The sequence below is a fragment of the Parambassis ranga genome, chromosome 12, assembly GCF_900634625.1.
Source record: "Parambassis ranga chromosome 12, fParRan2.1, whole genome shotgun sequence".
NCBI lineage: Eukaryota > Metazoa > Chordata > Actinopteri > Ambassidae > Parambassis > Parambassis ranga.
In genome coordinates, this window is record NC_041032.1 from 3,210,116 (window position 1) to 3,232,108 (window position 21,993).

General features: G+C 40.0%; 1 protein-coding gene across 1 annotated transcript in view; it reads right to left on the reverse strand.

Moving 5' to 3' along the window:
- The window catches only part of npr2 (natriuretic peptide receptor 2), a 53,659-nt gene that overhangs the window by 25,686 nt on the left and 5,980 nt on the right, over window positions 1-21,993 (reverse strand). The window contains exons 2-10 of the mRNA XM_028417751.1: window positions 17,910-18,094; window positions 15,930-16,043; window positions 15,477-15,612; window positions 14,069-14,163; window positions 11,095-11,230; window positions 8,273-8,357; window positions 2,795-2,915; window positions 1,607-1,681; window positions 912-989 (exon numbers count right to left, since the gene is read on the reverse strand). Of these exons, the coding sequence (XP_028273552.1) occupies window positions 912-989; window positions 1,607-1,681; window positions 2,795-2,915; window positions 8,273-8,357; window positions 11,095-11,230; window positions 14,069-14,163; window positions 15,477-15,612; window positions 15,930-16,043; window positions 17,910-18,094 (1,025 nt within the window). The remainder of the gene's footprint in view (window positions 1-911; window positions 990-1,606; window positions 1,682-2,794; window positions 2,916-8,272; window positions 8,358-11,094; window positions 11,231-14,068; window positions 14,164-15,476; window positions 15,613-15,929; window positions 16,044-17,909; window positions 18,095-21,993) is intronic.

Consider the following 21,993-nt stretch of genomic DNA (forward strand, 5'->3'; position numbering starts at 1 on the left):
TCACTGAGTCTGACGTGGTTTTGTTGAGCAGGTGGAGTGGACGAAGGTGAAATTGTGTGCAGAGGTAAAGCACTGATGTAACTAAAACCAAAAGGTTTCAACTGCTGCAGAGCATAAAGAGCTGATATTTCAACCCCCGTGTGTCACCAGATACACCTGCATGGATCCAAAAAATACCAGAATTCACTCATTATAAATAGCTGGGCTCCCATCACACTGTTTTTTTATGTGCATTTTAAAGTATCTCATGAGAAAAGTGAGATGGAAACACTGAAATGAAGCTACACATTTAGACATCTAAGACAAGTCCAGTCCCTCTTAGTGCACCGTTACACAACAGATTGTGTTCAATCTGAAAACTGTTTGCGACTTCTACTAATATAACTACTTTATCCAATCAGGTTGCTTCTTACTATCCTCACTTGGCTAATGGTATTTCCTCAGGGGATGTTTTACTTCTGCCTGTGTTGATTACCTGCCCCGTCCAGATTGTGTTCACCTGTGTCTTGTTACCTGGTCTATTTAAGTCCTGTGCTCCTCTTTGTCGGTGCCAGATTGTCTTCTCTCTGAGTTATTTGTGTGTTTCTTGCCTGCCAGTGTGTGTTCTCGAGATTATTTGTTCCTTGAGCTTTCCAGGGTTAGTTTATTTCCTTTAGTTAGTTTGTTCCTGGTGAGCTTTTTATGTTACTCCTTGTGTTTTTTTTTTCGTCATGCCGCCACCTGGAAATAAACCTTATTGTTTCTTTTGCACCAGCTGACAAGTCTTGCGTTGGGGTCCTTTCCTTCCTCACACTAATCCTGACAAAAGGATCATGTCATTGTCAGTGTGTTCTAAACACAGATGGCTGCTGTAATGCCTGTAAATAAGCGTTTAATACTAAATAACTAAAGTTAGAACATTTAACACTTACATGCTTGAGCTCCAGTAAAACCTGTCTGGTCAGCTCTATCCTCTTCTTGTTGACGTGCTTGATGGCCACCAGGTTCCCCTGTGTGCAGAGTAGAGATTGTAAATAGCTGCACAAAAAAAAAGAGAAAAGGAAAGCAAGTGTTGCCTACAGGTACATTTGGGACCCATTTCCATCTGTGGCAGAAAAAAAAGTGTATATGTTGTTTGCTATTGGTAAAAAGAAAGACGAAATCCTCAGAGACGCATATGTGACAGACTGGACCAAAACGCTGCCGTAGCAACTATGAAAACAGTGTGTTCTGAATTTGAGAGGTACCTCCCAATACCCAGCCCTGTGAGATGTTCAGGATGTACTGTGAAATCAGCATATATATATATATATATATAAAACATTATTTTGCCCCCCCCCCACACACCTCCCTGGATAAATTAGCAGCAGCAACAAGTTGATGTTGAGACTGGCGAGGCAGCAAGTGTAGAATCGGAGCAGCGAGAGAAAAGAAGAAGAAAATTGACGCATTCTGCAGCTCACATTAAAATCAACTACCTAAATTCGCCCACACACTCTCTCTGTCTCTCTCTCTCTCTCTCTCTCTCTCTCTCTCTCTCCCTGGCTTTCTCCCTGTGAGTGTGCACATGTGTGGGTGGGAAAGGAGTGCGCAGGAGTTGAAAATGTCAGAACTCACTAAGCCTTACCTTAAAATAGCCCGTTTTTGCAAATAGCTGATACTTTCCATGGGCAGTTATCAAGGAGCCATAGCTGGAGCCTCTCTGAAGAAGGTAGGAGAAGAAGAAGAAGAAGAAGAAGAAGTGAGGATAAAATGTCAGTCAGGGTGCATAGATTAAAATAAAGAGGATTAAATCCATTTTATTTAAGGCTGGGCTTCATACACAGACATTATTAGTTAATTAATAGTCTCAATATGTTTCTGTGCACACTTTTTTGCTTGTACAGTATTTGTGCTTTGAAGCTCGAGTCCTTGGGCAAATGTCTGCAGTGCACACAGAGTGAATAGGTGGGCGCATTGCATTCAGCCAGCCAGCACAGTCAACTGCACGTTTGTATAGAATGCAAATATTGGCAACACATGGCAGGTTGGAAAATACACGGGTTTGGAAAATGGCTGTGTTTTCCACACACGCTAACACCATGCCAGGAACTGCACACACAAAAATTCAAATGTAATGAAAAAGGTGTGCGCATGTGCTTTTCATGAACGCTCACACGTGTAGGATGAAACGCAACACCAGAGGACATGGATTAAAAGGGCCCTCAGACAACAGAAACTGATACCCGGAGGACGTGATGAGGAAGGGGTGGGGGTCCAGACAAGAGCTTATTTTAACAATCATTTAATATGCCGCTGCAAAAGGCGAAGCCACCTTCAGTAAACCGCCGGGAAAGCTTTCAGGAATGCAAGGAACTTAAACTTCAAAAGGATTTTGGACCCTGTCTGGGCTTTTCTAAGAAAAAAATATAACATGCATCTTTATACACAACACACACACACACAGAGTGTAAACAGGCTGAAGCCCTCCACTTCAAACGTGTCAGATTAGCATTTTCAATTCCTTTGGGGTCCAATTTTTACAGCAATGGCATCTCTAGACTGATAATCAGTCGAGTAGGAGTGGAGGCTCTGAGCCTGGTGGCAAACACGCCAGACTAACCTAACACCAGGTTCAGGCTGCATGCTCATCAGCCCAATGGATCTGATGACCACTGGGTTAAAAGCATCGTAGATCCATCTGAAACTGAGGATTATTGTCGGCCATTTTTATTCCGAAGGCTGCCACATTACTTCTGGTATGGTCAAGAATGTAAAATAGCCAAACAGTTCCTCTCGAACCCCGGACTCCTGAGCATTATGTGACATCTTCTACCTGTGAGAGCGTCAGGCGACTGCCGGCTCGTTTGTGGTATTTATTGGGGCTCTCGAACTGTAGGTCTTCCCACCGAATCCTCCACAGCATCCCGGCCAGCTCTTTCTCCAGCTTCAATTTTCTACAGCAAAAAAAAGAAGAAGAAGAAGAAAAAAAAAAAAAAAGAAAAAACAGTGGTGAAATTCAACAAGGACACAGCAGCACAAAGAACAGAACAACTACCTCACACAGAGTAGATGGGGCTGTTGCACATTGTTGAGAAATAAATACAAATTGCTGCGAGGCCTGCTGGCGCTCGCTCTCATTTCAAGGAATCAGATTGGACTTAATCGAGCAAGTCGTCTCAAACAAAGAGCAAATTTGCTCCATTTTGCTGGGTTTGATGTTTGAGCTCCGTCTCTCCTGGTGGTATTTCCTGAGATAGCAGATCTGATTATCCTGTTTGTTTTTTATTTGAGCTTAACTTCTCTGCTCCATAATGCTGTAATTGTTGAAGTTAGATGAAGTAGAATAACTGCTTTATTTATCGTCCCAGACAAAGTGTTTAACATTTAACAGCAAATACCTATTAAGTCATTTATAATGGTCATGACCTTAATACCGACGATTGATAAGTTCGTGGCCAGTGGAAAAAGCTGTCACGCTAAACATAATAAAGTACGATTCTAATATTTTCCAGTGCACTCCGTGTTTGAGCTCCTTCTAAACATAAAGGTACACGATGGAGACTTGTTCTGATGACTCATATAGGTCTTGTGTGAAAAAATGAAAAATGAAAAAAATACAATGATAACCATGATTAGACTCCACTTCACTTCTTCCTCCCACTCTTCTTATTTTTAACAAACTGCGCTGAGAGTGGACTCACATGTCCTAACCTTGTCTTAGTAATAACACTGGTACAGAAAGAGCTAAAGGATAATAACTCAGCAACTGTAAAAACCAGAGGCTTCTTCTACCACAAAGACAAAACTGTTGCAACGAGATGAGTCAAAAATGACACTATGTGGTTAATATTCCTCATTCTACACGCACAAAAGTACAGAACGCAGAGCTGTATCCGCAGGTAATGCACAATACATAAGGCTTATCAGAGTATTCGTTGGCATGCAAGTATTGAAAGCTGCAGTTCCTCAAGTGGCCACTTGAGGGTGAACCCGCATTCCTGTTCACAGACTGGTACAAGGTCTCTAGAGGTCATTTCCATTAAACTGAGTTAGGGATGAATTTGTATGATTTTTACGCTTCTTAAGTGACAGGCGGGGGCTGTCTCAAATCCCGATCCACCTGTTGGTATTTTAGGTACTAGGTTGATATTTTCATTCCTAAGAATTGGCCCCTGTCTTTCTCAAATGATTTAAAGGTAGGCCCGAAGCCACGCCTCCCAACCAGTCTGTGACTTCGGCCATCATGCACGTACCTCACCCCTTTAACCCACATACATGGGCTTTTGCTTTTATATCAGCCCCCTGACCAGATGACACAAGGCTATCTATCCATATGTTCTGGCCAAATATAACCATATCTGAGTGATGTAATTGTCGTATATTCATGAAGACATGCTGGCTTGTGCAAAAGGCCGCCCAGAGCTTTGCTCATATTCTGGTTAACTGGAAGTTATAGGCAGAAATGGCTTCAAAAGGTTCATCCATCTTTATTTATAGGGCCTGTGTCTTAATATAGGGAATATCCATTGTTCCCCAAGCATCAGTGACTAAGTAGACACGACTGATGAGTGTACTTTTAAATCAAGTGCAGCTGTGCAGCATGAGCAGCACACCATAGGCCAGCCCCTTATTGTGGTCTATAAAGACCAATCATACACACCCTTTAAAGGATGCTACGCCTGAGGTGAGACGCAGCTTGTGGCATATTTTTACTTAGATGATCAGGGACAAATAATTATGTACTTGTTAAAACACTTATGTAAATGCATGGCTGCAACCTAAAAACAGTCAGCTAAATTAAATTCCCTCACTCTGCCCCCCGCTCCCTGATTTCTTCTTTCTTTCATGTGCTGTTTTGTGTGTTAATAAATGAAAGATGACAGGGGAGAGAAATGAAACACCACTTCCAAACGTCTGCACAGCTGCACCAGAGTAATTAATCTCCTAATTTTCTTGTCAGTGATATTTCTGACATGTTTTTAAGTGTTATTATTCGAGCGCGATCAGTGTGACTGGCACGCAGCACGGAGAGAGAGAGAGAATAAGAGGAATTCCAGAGAATTAACACATCTGGGGCAAATCTCACAGGAACTGCTGTTTCTTGACACTTAATGATTAACAACAACAAAAATAAAACTTTTTTTTTTAACTCAGGTTTTGCTTGCTTGTTTTTTTAATGTTTTTGGGGTGGTAGAGGATTCATTTTCAGTTGTAAAACACTTTAAAATGAAAAATGAGCAGCACCCACTCGTTTCAGCCCAATCTAAAAAAGGTGTAAAATACTTCCAGATGGCTGTAGGAAATTATTGCAGCGTTTGCATATTGCCATGTTTTTTATCCGCTGCGCCAAAAAAAAAAAAAAAAAAAGGTGGCTCCTTCCTTTTTTGACACTTTTTCACTCGGACAATCCAAGAAAATAATAGATGTATTTATTTATATTACATAGATACATAGTCTGAGTCTAGCCTGTGAGCTAGCATTTTGGAGGCCAGGAAACATCATTAAACCACCAGTTGCCCTCCAGCCACCACCACCAAAAAAAAGCCACTTTTTCTATTTAAAGAGCCTCGTTTAGAGAACCTTTGGCAGCCAGAGGGGCAAAGCGTGGAGCTCCACACTGGGCCTATTGTTTCATAAGTCCCATTTGTGAATACCTCTGCTGGACCAACCCCTTCATTAAAACAACAGAGCTGCTTCTGCTGCTCCTGCTCTGCTCAACATCCCCTCGCACGGCTGCCGCACGCCAGACTCCAAAATCAACTGAGAGCAGCCAGCCGTCCAGCTGCTTACATCTAAAGAGGCAGCCACCCATGAAATGTGAAAATTTCTCTGTGTTGATTTATGATAACAGAGTCGTGTATACATGATTAAAAACAATCTGTGACCAGAGAAGTTTAGTGTGTGTGTGTGTGCAGAATATTGTCATATTCACTGCACATCACAAAGCAATACAAAGAAGCACATTCCATACACAGTTTTTCTTTTATTAATTCACCAAAATATTCATATCCACCATCTTTTTCTTATACAAAATAACATTTCACAGTGTTTGGCCACCTCGATTTTTGCAATTTTTTTCCCATTAAAAAAAACCCAAATTACATTCCTATTATTTCATCTAAATATATATAAAAACATTTTATTAAATGTATTAAAACACATATAAGCAGCAGTATATATAACATCTTAAAAAATTATATTTCTTATATTTAAAAATTTAAAAAATTAAATATTGCAGTCATGTTAATTGCACCTCAAGGTTGAGAAACTGAGTACTGACAAAAAAATAAAATATTTGCAGCATTTTAGTGGTGTTTTTGTAGGTCAAGTAATGAAAACGGAGCCCCCCCCCCCCCCCCCCCCCCCCCTCACAGCAGCTGGTTTCATCTTTAGGGCAGCTGTAATAAACAGCTACAGCCGTCTGCCTCCCTGTCCATCAGCAGAGCTCCGCTGGTGTCTGCAAGAACAGGAAGTGATTTGTAAGCTTTTGGTATCAAAGAGTCAACAGAAAACTCCTACTGAAAAAAAAGCTTTCCATATATGTAAATGGATCTAAATATAGATGGATAAAAGCTGACAGGTCGGGGTCAGATCCCAAAAAAATGTTTCCCTGTTTGATTCCCATAACAGAAATAGACACGCACACACACACACATACAAAAAACTTACCCACTAACTGTAGCAAACTAGCTGGCTAGCTGGGAAACCATGCTGTACTGAACCGTAAGCTGCAAAAAAACAAGAGGGAGATGTTAATTTTTTCAGCATTAAGTGCACACTTTACATCTAATTATCATCTTGTAGTTATTTGATATTGGGCATGATCAACTCAGATTCAGGTTTAGTGGATTTACCTCAGGTGGATAGGTGCTCCTCCGTCTTTCTTCCACCATTCCTCTGATCAAAATCCATTCTGATTGGCTGGTGATTAACACTCGTTTGTGTTAGAAAAAAATGATCAAAATTACCGGCTGCGATTTTTTTTTTTTCTTTTGTTAGTTAGAGCCGTATCAAGCAGCTCAAATCAATGTTCGATTAATACATTTCTATGAAGACACCACTGAAGAAGAAGTTTTCATTACATGCAGATATTACCCATGACATTAACCCGGGGTGTGGAAATCCTTCCAGTAGCTTAATTACTTAGGGCATGCATGATTTACTTCTAGTGTAATTAAATGAGGCTTAATGCTACAGCGTAAACATGTAGACGGCGCCGCTTGGGACAATTTCAATGTGAGTTTGTTTTTACAGCTGAAGACCGAGAGCAGTGCTAAAGCCATTAGAAAAGTAGCACAAGCAGTAATTATTTGATCTTAAACATGCGGCTAAAAGAAACTTGCTCGTGGGCGGCAATTAGCAAGCACGGACGCGTACTTAGACACCTAATTACACAATGTTGGGCCTGGTTTAAACCTCAGAAGTGTCCTTTTTTCTGTTTAAAATCACACATTTACTTTTTTTTTGATAGAAATTAGTCACTCATAAAAGGCACCTAAAAACAGACATGTCCTCAGTAAGTAAGTCCTTAAGTCCTTGCTGATAACATACCATTAAGTAACTGAGTACTTCCTCCTACGCTTTTATTTTGAAAAACAAATGCTTCATTTTTGCATCTTACTAAAAGGATTTAAAAGCCACAGGATGTATGACAACCCAGAAACAAACACGGAGTGCTTGAGTACTTCCTCAAACTCTTATTTTGAAAAGAAAATGCTTATTATTGCACATTTCTAATAGGATTTTAAAGCCACAGGATGTATGACAACCCAGAAACAAACATACTTTCCATACTTCCTCAAACTTTTATTTTGAAAAAAAGCTTCATTTTTGCACTTTTCTAATAGGATTTAAAAGCTACAAGACGTATGACAACCCAGAAACAAACATGTAATCAGCTACTCATGTTTTCCACTTGGCATCAGCAGTGTGTGAATTATTAAAATAGTTGGCATTTTACTTTAATCCAGAAGAGAAACTTAATGAGCACTAATGCTCATTAAGTGAGAAGTAGCAGTAAGCACCGTTTGGGGCCAGTATATGAGCTCGCTTGGCAGCTTAAACACATTTCAGCACTTGCTTTAATGCCATCACCTGCTGAGCCGTTGCTATGGCAACATTTGTGTAAATACCGCATCAGCAGCACCTATAGCAGCACGATCCATAAATCCTGCTTCTTCTTGTCTGTCTCTCTCTCTCTCTCACCCTTTTTTTTTCTCTGTCTGTCTTTGAGCGAGTCCTCTCTGCGCTCTTCTTTTTGAGCTAAAAGTGGCACAGACAGGATGTGTCGGCTCGATGCGATCAAACTCACCTGTAAATGAGAAAGCTTGAGATTCCAAAAATGATGAGTGCTAAGCCAGAACCCACAGCTACAATACCCAGAACAGGCAGATGACCTGGAAACAGGAGAAGAAGAGGAGGAAGATGAAGAAGAAGATTGCACACTCAGTTATCTCTCATGTGTTCAACAGATGTCCACTTTCATATCTTTTAAAAAAAAGTAAAGTGTAAAGTGTAAAGTGTGTATGTGTGTTGGTGTGTGTGTGTGTGTGTGAAAAACACAGCTGCAACTTCCTGGAGTACAGCTGTGCTGTGTTAGCAATCTGTCAAACCACAAACAACCAGCGATGGTTTCACAACTCACATGTATACTGAAAGCCTTAATGGAGACTAATTATACCACTTTCTATAAATCACAGTATAAGATGATAGCCATAATTAGAGGATTGTCACTTTTAAACGCCAGGAGCTGTTTCTTCACTGCATTCATAGCACTTACATGCAATTACAATGTACACAAGTCATCAATTATCTGTACATTTTTGTTTAGTAAAAAAAAAAATAGTGATTAGTAAATGTCAATTTGTCAGCTACAGTGTGATCAACATCATGCAGTATTTACAGGGCTAAAATCCGGGTGCATTTAGCATCTAGCTTAGCAATTTTAAAAATCCTTTGTGGGTGTAATCAGTTTGAAAAAGTTTCAAAATCTGCACTTCCTCATATGGCCTCTGGGGGCTGACTTCAAGAGTGAGTCGATCCTTGTAGACCTCCATGTTAAAACTTCAAACCTGATTGATAGCTTCTCATTTTGGTGACCTTGGTTACAAAATACCGTGCTTTGTTTTAATTATATAAAGGCTTCCTTGCCTGTACTTGTATTAACTGTGAGTTTAAGCAGATGCTGTCAAGATGGCGACAATCAGAGCTTCCCACAGGACTCCATTACATTGATTTCCATTCAAGTCAACAGTCCTTTTGCTAATGCTAATGCAGAATCCAGTTGCATTCTGCTAATATAGTCTGACTGGTTAATTCAGATTATAACCGACTGCTAGGGTATAGATGCACGCATCGCTAATAGTTAAAATTTAAAATCCAGTAGAAATCTAAAAATGTACCTCTACTTTTTACTTCATATATTAAAAGTAGGGTAGGAGATTTAATTCTGATGCATTTTTTGTTAAATTAGAGTAACTTCTCTTTACAATCCGATAGCAACCGATTAGTTCAGCAGTTTCGCTTTAAAACAAAGAATATGAATCATCTGTGGAAGCTATAAAACACTAAAAACATCAGCCAATCCTCCGGGTGGACCCTGTGCGGAGTATTGGCTGGTTGTCACTCTCTTCCTGCTCTGTGCGCACCAGAGAGGTACGTGCATGATGGCCGAAGTCACAGACTGGTTGGGAGGCGTGGCTTCGGGGGGAGCTCCGAGAGAAAAGGGGCGTGTGTTTACTTTCCAAATCTGGCTGACTCTCACTGAGTTTTCAAAATCTCCTACCCTACCTTTAAACTGTTATAAAAATGACTCTATGACCTTTACATGTCTGGGCTGCAGGTCAGAACCCCGTTCATTCTGAACTAACTCACAAGTTATATTCAGAAAATGTGACTTACTATATAAAAAAAATCTCTGGTACAACAAAAATAATACATATGTTAGGAAAAAATGGGTGAAATAAACCAAAGTGAGGCAGCTGAAGGGTTAAATTTACTTGCTTGTCTAATGAAATGTGAAATTATTAATTATTAATTAACTGTAAAAACTAAAATGTAACATGTCTGAACCACATTGAATTCCACCCAACACGCTGGCACATTCTACCTCCAAATAAATGTCATGCCAGACTTTTCATTGTTGCCATGGTGTCATGACAACAATGAATCTCTGACTAAAGATTAATTGGTAATCCAATTAGAGTTTTGGACAATAAAGTCCAAAATAAGACTATAACAACAAACAATGTACAGTACGATATATATATGCCACATGTGAGGTCATTTTACAAGAACTGCCTGTATGCTGAGAGGGCAACACACACAACGATAAAAAAAATGGTAAAATCACAACCTGAGTGACACAAAAGGATATCAATATTCAATAATAGACACACTTTTTATATATAAAAGCAGGATATTAAAATCACTGCTGTGCTCGCACTGTAATCACGCTGGCTGCTCTGTTTTATTAATTGTAGGTTTCCTATGCTCATAATTCATTTCAATTAATCTCATTCACTCCATGTAGAAGCTGTGAAAATACCACATTTCTGTACATTCCTGGACATCCATCCATGGCATAGAAGGTAGAAGCGACAATCAATTTTGTTGTTGTTTTTTTGGGGGCACAAAGTCACATTTATTGCTCCTCCACTCATTATATCCCCCCCCCCTTCATACCATGATGAATTTTTAATTGCAGTGGTTTTCCTGCTCGGTTTATCATCCGCAGCGGTTTTCCTTTAAAAACGTCACTGCAAAGACCATATCCTGCGCTTATCTTTCACTGCTTGTCAAATATTACACTGGCATTTTTTGTTTTTTTTTGAAAGAGGGAAAGAAAAACAAGACATTTATCATAGCGAGCATCAACAGAAAAATATCGCTAGCCCTGTAGAGATGACACTGGTAATATAAACAATACATTAGAAAGCTGTAATATCTATCTGATGAGCAAGAGAGAGAGGGAGAGAGAGGAAAAAAATCCATTAAGAGATGGATAATTTCACACTGTGCTTGATCTTCCCTCGTTTTGTAAGGTCGACATAGTGAACTTTGTGCTGATATCTCCTCGAAGACAGAATACACAGAGAAGAGTTGTGAAGTGTTTTGATGGATCAGTTGTCATACCGTCATTACAGGAGGGGTCGTCGGTGGAAAACACACATGGTGGGTTATCTAGGGGTGGGCCACCGCTGGGCCAATGGATCTTCTCCGTCTGAGACCAAATGATCTCCTTGGTGGTTCCGTTGTAGTATGCAACGAGCTGCAAACACACAGGGGGTGAAAAAGGGACCAATTATAACAATTATAATATAACATGGAGCTTCTTAGATACAACTATCTTTGGTTAATATTACGACTGTTGTGCAAATGTAGATAAAGCACGTCTAGGCCTGTTTAAGGGTTTATGTCCAAAGAGAAGCACCCCCCCATTTCATGTTTTATTTTGAAAGTTGTGTTTTCGTGTCTCTGTCTGTCTGTTTTACTTCCTCCTGTGTTTCCCGCCATTGTGATTGCTTTGCCCGCCCTCATACATCTCACCTGTGTCTTGTTTTTCCTCATCTATTTAAGTCTTGTGCTCCTCTTTGTTTCAGTTCAAACTGTTTTGCTGCCTGAATTACATGTGTTCTTTGGCTGGGTTTTTTTGGTTATGATTTTGACTCTTTAGTTTGTATTTTGTTTGTCGCTCTGTCCTTTTTCCTGGTTGTTTGGGTGTTTTGCTTTTTTCTTTTGGATTGTATGATTTTTATTTATTTATTCATTTATTTATTTATTTTTTTTTTTTTTTTTGGGGGGGGGGGGGGTCTTTTATTGGCTTTATTTTATTAGCCATCTTTTGGTTGGACATGTTGGCTTTTATTTGTTTGCATTTTCACCCCTTTTTTTTACCTCTCACCTCACAGATCTGTCAGTGTCTGTGTGAACTACTGACACTGAGCTTGTCTCAGCTTGAAGAGCTAGAGATATTTAACCTGTCTGAGCAAGAGTCTGAGGCTGTTCTAACAGAAAATTGGAAAAAAAAAAAAAAATAAAAATATATATATATATATATATATATATATATAGGGATGAACGAGTACCAATAACAGGTATCAATAGCGGGTCGATCAGTATCAGTAGTTGTTAAAGGCTAAAAAAAAGCCGGCAAAAAAAAACGTATATCATGATTTAAATGGCTATTGGCTCTCTATTTTATTTATTTATTTAAATGTTTACCTCTCAATTAGTCATTATATAAAAAATATGTAATGGTCAGAATTTGACAAGCTTATATTCTCTATATTTACATGTGTGTTTTTTAAATGTCTCATCCAGACCCTGCAGGCTGTCAACAAATCAAAGTAAACAAACAGCTAAACATGAGTACAAAGGTCACTATAATAAAATGGATAAGTATTTAGCAGGTCTTGGCCTGTTCTTGTCTTCATCAGAGCAATTAAGCTAAACTACAGAAACAATAACAGTTACACAAGCAAACAGCCTCTTGAACAGCTTGTGTGTGTGTGTGTGTGGGAGCTTTATTTTGACGGTGCGCAGCTCCACGAGCAGCATCTGTTGTCCCGCTGTGAAACGCGACTCCTGCATTTTTAACCAGCTCGAAGGTTTTAAGTTTTTTTTTTTTTCTTTTTTTATGTTTTCCACCCCTGGTCCCGTCATGTTGTGTGAAATCCTTGAAGGCCGTCACCCCTACTGAGGGTCATCAAAACAATCCAGAATGTGATGGGTGAGGGGGCAGGAGGCGGCTGCACAGTCTGAAATAGCTCCAGTATTTCAGTTTCAGGGGGGCTGTTTACTCCACCCCGCCACCACCCACCCCCACGCTGACTCCAATAAACATCTTTAACTCAAGTTGAGCTTGTTTCTGCTGCAGATAGATTGAAAACAAATACATCAAAGACTGGAGTTAGGCTGAAGCTAAAGCTGTTTCTGTGATGCTTTCAGCCAGGCTACTCGGGTCAATCAGATATATGAGTCCACCAATTAAAAGCCAAGGATAAATGAGACCAGGAAGTCACGCTGACAGCCTCTGAGGACTGCTATGAAATTCTAACTGAAGTCAAATGTGGCTAACCCACTTCTTCTACCCTCAGTGGGAAAGTTCACAGCAGTGTTTTCAGAGCACACACACAACTAGTGTATTTCAGGAGGAAAAGTTGTAGTTGTACTTTCATTCAACTTGTCATTGAGAAAACTTAGAGAGCCACCAATAAGGAATCCTTCACTAAATACATCTGTATACACCAATAAGCATCCACAAAAATGGCAGGACCAAATGTTTCCTAGCAGGTCGCCGTCTCCGTCCGTAGTGCATCCTGGTACCACATGTTCCCCAGATGACACACACGCTCCCAGCCATCCATGTGATGTACGATAAAATCATCAGGCCAGACCAGTAGCTGACCTTGAGCTGCAGCAGTTCATCTGTTGGATCCGACCACATAGACCGGCCCTTCATTCCCCCACACGCATCAATGAGCGTTAGTGACCCATGACCCTGTTGCCGGTTCACCTCTTTTTCTTCCTTGGACAACTTTTGACAGGTACCGACCACTGCAGACCGGGAACGCTTCACAGTGTCTGACCCAGTTTGTCCAATTTGTCAAAGTCGCTCAGATCCAAAATGTTCACTTGCTGCCTAATCTGTCCCACCCACTGACCACCACAGTGCCATGGTAACCTGAAGGTAGAGTGAGCTGGTGTATCACATGTCACAGTCCTCCCTCATTTTATAACTAAAAATCAGCATGTAGTAAAACAATAAATATGTATAGTCTCTCCTCATTTGCTTATCAGGCCTGTCCATGCCTGGCAAAAGACTCTCTGTGCCAAATATGCGTATTAACAGTCGCAGCTCTGTGTGTGCCCCCGAGGTGTATTGTTCCACTATCAGACCAAACAGACGAAACACATGTAAATGTGTCTTTAAATCCCTCCATCCTGTGACTTTTCCTGCAACTCTAAAACAATCATGAACCATTCTATGGATTGAAGAAGTAGATTACGGTAGATTATAGATTACAATCTTTAACAGAGAAGTGCAGACTGTTATAGACTTCTCTTCTCTAATGATCGTTGAATCGGTGCAAACAGCACGGCTTACCCCGTACTCTCCAGTCTCCTGGTTGGTCATCGCCCACAAGTCGACGTCTATGTTTCTGGCGTTTTTGTCGTCTGTTGAAACGACACCAGTCACTCCTGAAAAATACAGACGATATTCAAATGAAGGAAGGAACTATCCCAACGTTAGATAAGATAAGATAAAACTTTATTAATCCTGAAGGAAATTCTTGTGCCAGAGATATCAAGTTACATTAAATGCAGTTAAGTACAGAGTATTAGAGTATAAGTGTCACTATAGTCCAAATCAGAGTACAGTACTCAGTATGAGCACAATACATGATACATGGATACAAATATGGAGATATAAGGTGCTAAGTAAACATAAATATAGACCAGTGGAGGGAATGACAGTGATGCCATTCAGCCCTACTGAGTTAAAGCTATTGGTCACCATGTTAGACAAACAAAAATGGCATAGATGTTTGTTGCTGAAAGTTTGTAAAAACAAGTGAAAATGTAGGGTAGTATTAGTAATACTGACCAAAAAAACTAGCTATAATGAAATATACAAATATGGCTTTATTTTTTCCACATGAAATTTTAGTGGGCATGTCCCACTGGGAGGACACCCCGGGGAAGACCCAGGACGCAGTGGAGAGACTATGTCTCTCGGCTGGCCTGGGAACGCCTCAGGATCCCCCCAGAAGAACTGGCAGAAGTGTCTGGTGAGAGGGAAGTCTGGGTGTCCCTGCTTAGACTGCTGCCCCGGTTAAGCGGTTGAAAATGGATGGATGTATGGATGGATGGAATATTATTTTTAAATACCATCAATATTTTAATATATTTTTTAATTATTTTATTTTTTATCAGAAATCTGGACTTTTATTTGCCCTTTTTGGCTCTCCTCATCCGCATCCATCCCATAATATCTTGTATAGACGTGCACATAAAATCCTAATGTAGCAACAGATCATCCACCCAGCAACGATCAGGAAAAAGTTGAACATCATGGAGTTATACAATCTTCATCAACAATTCATTATTTCATGAATTTAAATATATATATAAATGCATAAAAAACTGCCATGGTTCATATCTCAATGGTAGCTACAGCCTTGGATCTGACACTGGACCAAAAAAAAAAAACCTAGGTATTTTTCTCTCAGGCTTCTGCCTATAAAAGCAGGTATAACATTATCAAAAACAACTTCCCTATTTACTTTCCCATCATGCCAAGCAACACAAACTCTCCTGAGCCAGCTGAAGCGTTATAATCCCATTGTTCCGCTCATTCCCGTGTGATGTGAGCGCCAGCAAGACAAAAACGTCAGGAAGTGTGTGAGCTCCCATATCAATTGTAAAGTGGGCAGTGTTGTGTTATGACTGTTAAACAGTGATTTGATTGGACACATGTGGAGTTAAATAAAACAAAATACACTTTTGCTCACCCCAGAAATGGCGGTTCTGAGTCCTCATTGTGATGTTGATGCCGTCGTTCTGGGTGCCCCCCTCCGCCAACGTCTCCTCCAAGGCCATGGCGTACAGCACGAAGCCATCATAAAAGCTGCCGGCGATGTAGTCCATCTGCGAGCAGGCAGACGTTGTTTACTCGACACCGGGGGATTGATTAATGATGGAACAGAGACTGATGAAAATGATAAGATTTTTCCTTGATACAAACAAACAAACTTGCTTAATAATAATTTACTTTAAAAAAAAGCCCCCCCCCCCGACAGTCAGCGAAACTCTTGGAGCTTTAATTGCTAACATTATTGTAAACATCATTCATCATTAAGTGCTGACAACTACACAGCACAGTAGGATTTTTTCTGCAGGGAATAACCTATAAAAGATTAAAGAGGTCATGATTCTTGAGGAGGATTTCACAGGCTGTCTCTTACCAAAGATGGCTCCAGATGAACACCGAAATGCCTCTGAGCTCTGGCGTGGAGTCTCCTCTGAAATTCTTTGTATTCTGGGTTGTCAGGAGCTCGGTATGTTATGACGAAAACAGACTGGAGGGGGCGCAGAGATAGGAACATGTTAACAAAACTATTGATGATATGTGATATTTTTCACATTGACATATTGTGTACAATTGTTTTTTTTGCTCATTATTAGGATTATATAAGTATTATATTTATTTATATATCATTTTTAAATGATATTGTCATTGAAGAGTGTGGACAAGTCAATCTGTTCTGCTACTATGGCATCAACTGTGCCATTCAACCTGGATAAAGATGTAAAAACATCCAGGTTATCTGCTTCTGAATTATAATCAGAATCAGGTGTATTGTATACTTTTTACAGGTTCCTTGTATTTTTAATATACATGCCCTTTTGTGGTCGCTTTGTTTAACTCAGTTTCCCTGTGTTCCTTGTGTTTCCTGCTTTATTTTGGTAGTCTAGTTCCCCATGCCTGTTTTACTTCCTGTCATTTTCCCTTCCTCTGATTGGCCGCCTCGCCTTAATTGGTTCCACCTGTGTCTCATTACCCTCTCCTGGTGTATTTAATCCGCGTGCTTCTTTAGTTGTTAGCCTGCTTTCCCTCCTGCACTCATTGTGTCTTATCATTCTTATCATGTGTTGTGTTTTTGAATTTCTGCTGTATTTGCCTTCTACGTCCACCTCAGCTGTGTGAACAGCAGCAGCAGAATCCACATTTACTTCAATAAGAGTGTGTACACAGCAACAGTATAGTGTTTTACTTCTGTATTTCTTCACCATGACTAAAAATAACAACACAACTCAATATTGTCAGGCAGATTTTTTCCAACAGAATAACTTCAATTTGTATCATTCGGTTAAGACAAACAATAGTACAGGCCAAGAGGAACATTAAACACAGCAGTTAACGGCACACACACACACACACACACACACAATGTGATTTCTTTCTGGGATGAAGTTAATTAGAATTGACTGGATTGGTTTGATGCTAATAATATGTATCATTGTTGGGGCACAAATGGTAACCTTTAACCCCTTGAATAAAGGAATAAAGGACATTTGAGTGCAAATATTTACCTCTGCAGATCTTTGATCATGTCGACATACTAACAGATCTACGAAGCGTTTACTCCTAACTGGAAAAGCTGCATATCATTTTTTTCATGTTCCAACAGCACCGCAAACTTCCACAAGCAATTATTTGTTTCTGCAGGCGACATATTGTCGTAATGAGCCCTGGCTCGCAGACAAATTAACGCCTTGCATGATCAGCAAAATGGAGCCAAATTTTTGTTTTGCAGCCAAGGTCAGGAGAAGTTCACGGAGAGATAAATAGACAGTGGAGCTGGTTAATACCAGTTTTAAAGAAAAAAAAAACACTTTAATACAGCAACAACAGCTTTTTTTTCTTCAAATAAATCCTACTTTTGAGATACCATAAGACAAACCTAATTCCATTTCTTGCTGCTAGCCAAATAAACGTAATTATAGGTCATTAAAACAGACTATTTTCAGCGTTTTAGGCAAATATAAATAAAAACAAAAGTTGGCAGCTTCAACTTAAAATCCTGCTAAACTTTGTCAGCACTAAATTAAGAGAATTAAGGTGAAGCTGACATGACATTCAAGGACACAAATTAGACAGGCAACACATCTGTGACCGCTCTCTTATTTCTCCGTGCACTAATTTGTAGGGCGAAATTGCTTCCTGTGAAAACACATCCCCCTCATTCATTAATGTCATGCAAGAATTCCACTCCATAAAGTGGTCAGAGAGGGGTGGGGGTGTTCGTGTGTCCTCTGGGACTGTGGAACTCAAACTTGCCCACCCATTGGTATAATGCTCATCAGTGTGCATGTAACACACACGTGTTTACCTATCGTGCCATGATCTGTGGGTGTGTGTGTTTTTTGTATTTTATGTATACCTTAAAGACCTCGATGGGATTGTCGTAGTCAGACTCAGTCAGGTTCTGCCACGGTTTGCGGTCTGTCAAGCTCTCGGCGAACACATCCAGATAGAAGATGGCGTAGTTTTCGGGGTCCTGGATCTCACTGTGAAACAGTTTCATGATGCTCAGGAAGGTCTCCAGGGGCCCGCAGATGTACACAACTACAAACAACAGCGGCAAGAAAAAACAAGATGTTAAAAAAAATAAAGATAGCTTAGAAAAAGCTTACTGAACCCATAGACATACATTATAAAAACACAGAATACATTAAGCATGATGTTGAGTTCCACCTTAGCCACTTAGCTACTAGTTACAATACACCCATATTGGATATCGGCCCACAATATAGATAGTTAGACAAGGTCTCAGAAAAATGGGGTTGATCTATTTACTTCAATTCTGTGTTTGAAATATATGCTACATCATGCATCAGCAGTACACACAGCATGCTGGTAGACTGGATTAGGACAACCACAAAGAGTAACAAGGGGTGAGCTTAACAGTCAGCTGTATGATAGCATGGCATGAGATCAGGTACTGGCCAATATGCAAAACCCAGGTATTAGTACTGGGTCTGAAAAAGTCAGATTAATGTATCTTGTGCTAACAGGCTAATCTTTAGTCAGATCGAAGGCAGTTTGCTACATAGCAATTAAATCAGCTAGCGTTACACTACACTATGAAACCAACCAATCACAGAAAGTCATCTTTCACTATCTGTGAGGTGCCAGGTACCATGGGGCCCATTATTGGTTTACATTGACTGCCATACATTTAGAGAGAAGGTTAAAAAAGGGTTAAAAAAAAAACAGACCCCATGCCCAGAAAAAAACTAAACAATAAATGTTTACTATAAAACAAAACTCATCATAACACCGGAAAAAAAAACAGACACAGGATGCTGTTCAAATCAGCCAATATGTTTCCTTTTGCAATCTTCATGAGTGATCTACATTCTGACACTAGCAATAATCTCTGTTAAAACCAGAGAGCGTGACATATTTTCCACAGTTCTGTCTGGTTTCACATATTAAAATGGACAACAGTGTGCATGTGGTGGATAATAATCTTGGACAGCTGCTGCACATTTCGACTTTCGCGGCGTCTGATTCCAATAATCAGCGTGGCTTCAACGCGATTGTCTGTGGCGGACAAAGAATGAGAAAAAAAAACTATTCAGGCAGAAATTGTTCAAAGATGAGGGGGGATATTAGTTCAGAAGACTTCAGAATGTGATCAATATTCAGCGACAGGGAAAGAAAAGCAGACACTTTGTTTTGTTTTTTCACAGACTGTCTTCTTCTTTCTTCAGTTACAGGAATCAAACTCCAGACCTCTGTTGCTGGTTCTTGACAGTAGTGTCTCTACCCACTACCTTCTCTCTGCCACCTACGCCCTCCCTCTGAGTCATGAATAAAAAAATAAATAAAAAAAAAATGCATTATTTCCATTTGCAGCGTATGTCAGAGTGCTTTCTGCCAGCCAGTGCTCGCTGTTAGCAGACATTTCCTCATGTGTTAAAACTAAAGTCGGCAGCTCCTCCTGCTCCTGCTGTTCCTGCTGCTTCGACCCCAGCTCTCATCTCTTCCAACATGGTTCACCATGCCAAGTAGTCCTGCTGTCTCCTGGACCACTCCCAAAATAAACGCGGCTGCACACAGCCAGGGGGAAAAATGTCCTCCTGTACTGCAGCCCTGTATGGACCTGCACAGCATTTAACTTTACACAAAAACAGTTTATAAGTTTTTCCACTACACTAACTCCAGGATGGTATTCAGCCATGTTCCTTCTCTGCACTAGTCTAGTCTGCATTGGAGGTTTTTTGAAAGCATATATATTGTATATACTGTAATTATGGATGAAGTGATGTCACATAGGTTCTGAAGAGCTAAGCCTGCACCACTAGCAGCATCATAGTCTACCTAAACTCCCAATACAGGCAAAGAAACTCACGTTTCATGACATAACATAGAAACAATTTAGCCCATTAAATAGTAGTATGGTTTAATGCCATATTCAAATGGGTCATATTTCTCAGGCTGCTGCTTGCCTGCAGTCTGTGTTGTTGTTGTTGTTTTTTAATACAAAACACACAGTACATACATACATACATACATCCCTGCAGCTTTGTGTTAATGCACACAATCATTTCTCACCTTGTATTCTGTCTGCTGTGTATCAACATGCTGACATTCATTTGAAGAATCAAATGAATATGACAAAACCCGGGATTAATAATCCAGGAATAAATCTCACGGCCATGAGATAAACACACTGCCATGAGGATCATACAGTTCTTACCAAAAACCACAATGAACAACTTGTTTCTGACTGGCAGCTCCTAATGTTATATTATTATGTAACAGGATGCAAACTACACACTTACAGGCACAAAGGAATCATCCAACAACACACAAACCAGAAGCATGCGAGTCTTTTTCACTCTTTTTCAACTCCTCATATATAATCCAGTTATATTATATATGACTACTGTTCATTTTATTCATTTGCTATTTCACCTTATTTTATATTTCAAATTTGTTGTTATTATTTCTGATCATGCACGGAGCACCTGGACGGTAAACAATTACCCACTGGGATTAATGAAGTACTGAAGATTCTAATTCAACAACACAGCACGAGGCCACGAAATCGGTCGTGAACAGATACCTTCTCACCCTCTGTCACATTTCTGTCTGAGCAGCTGCTGTGTGACTGCTGGCCACTTGTCAATAGGGCCTGTACTGTTAAAAACACACACAAGCAAGTTCCCAAATCACGCTGGACTAAGTGTGTTAGGGTAAAACGTTAATCTTAATCTTAATCTTAATCTCCTCCTATTATAGGGAGAGAGAAAAATTATAAAAACAACACAAACATCCGCACAAAATAATACATGTCAGTTTAACAGCAGCTACCACAAACATCCAGCACGTCCTCACTGAGAATGACTCTCCACTGCACATACTGTATGCTTGTTTGGTATTGATTAAATAATGGTCCCAACTCATAAATGGATGGTACACAGCCATATTTAATTTTAGAATATCCATTATACAGTGAACGCACCGTGAGAGTTAACGGAGAGAGAAAACAAAAAATATAGGATCAGGGGTGGGGGGGGGTGCACCAGCTGTCAATAGGCCATGGACAGGTCAAACAGTCTATACCCACACAGGCACAGGGAGAACGTGCAAACTCCACACAGATAGACCCCCATGGAGGTGATGGAATTATTATAACAATATTGCAACACTAACAATTCATTTTCTCCTCACTGCTATTTAATTACTGCCCTTCAAAATAAAAGCTTCACAATGACATATTATGAAAAAACAATGTGACAATGACCCATAAAGTGGTCCAAATGTCCACTCCTGTGTGGGATTATTACACTTCTATAGATGCTGGTTGGTTAAGTTTAGGAAACATCTTTTCACTGTGTCACAGGGAATTTCCAAAAATCCCCTACTCACTATATGGGGAGTTTGTCATAGAGAGCCATACAGTGAATTCACCTGGTAAAAATAAAATAACTTTTGGACACTAACTGCGTCACTGTCGCAAAGTGCCGCATCGACGCCAGCTGAGTCAATATATTGACCATAAGGCATGACGCACGGTGGTTTTGCTAATGCAGTGCACTTACTTTATCATAATGCATTGTGGGATACATCGAGCGCACTGTATGGGGTTGACACATTCAGACAGCACTACAGCACTGGCAAACTCGCTATATAGTGAGTAGGGGGTGATCTCGGACAAAGCTGCCCTGTCATTTGTGTCATCTTCATCAAGCTTCTCCTTGTGTTTTCCTTAATACTCATCTTTCAAAATAAAAGCTTCCCAACAGCTTCAAACTCAGCTAATAAATTCTTTCACTACATCTTTTGTCAGAACTATACATTTCGGACACTACTTGCATGATTTGTCGATTGCATCATTTGGTTTCGTAGACAGCCACAATGTCATTATGTCATCTCCGTCAAAGCCACCATCGTCATGGTAACGAGGTAGTTTACATGTATGTTTTCAGACGAACACTGTCGTTGCCATAAAA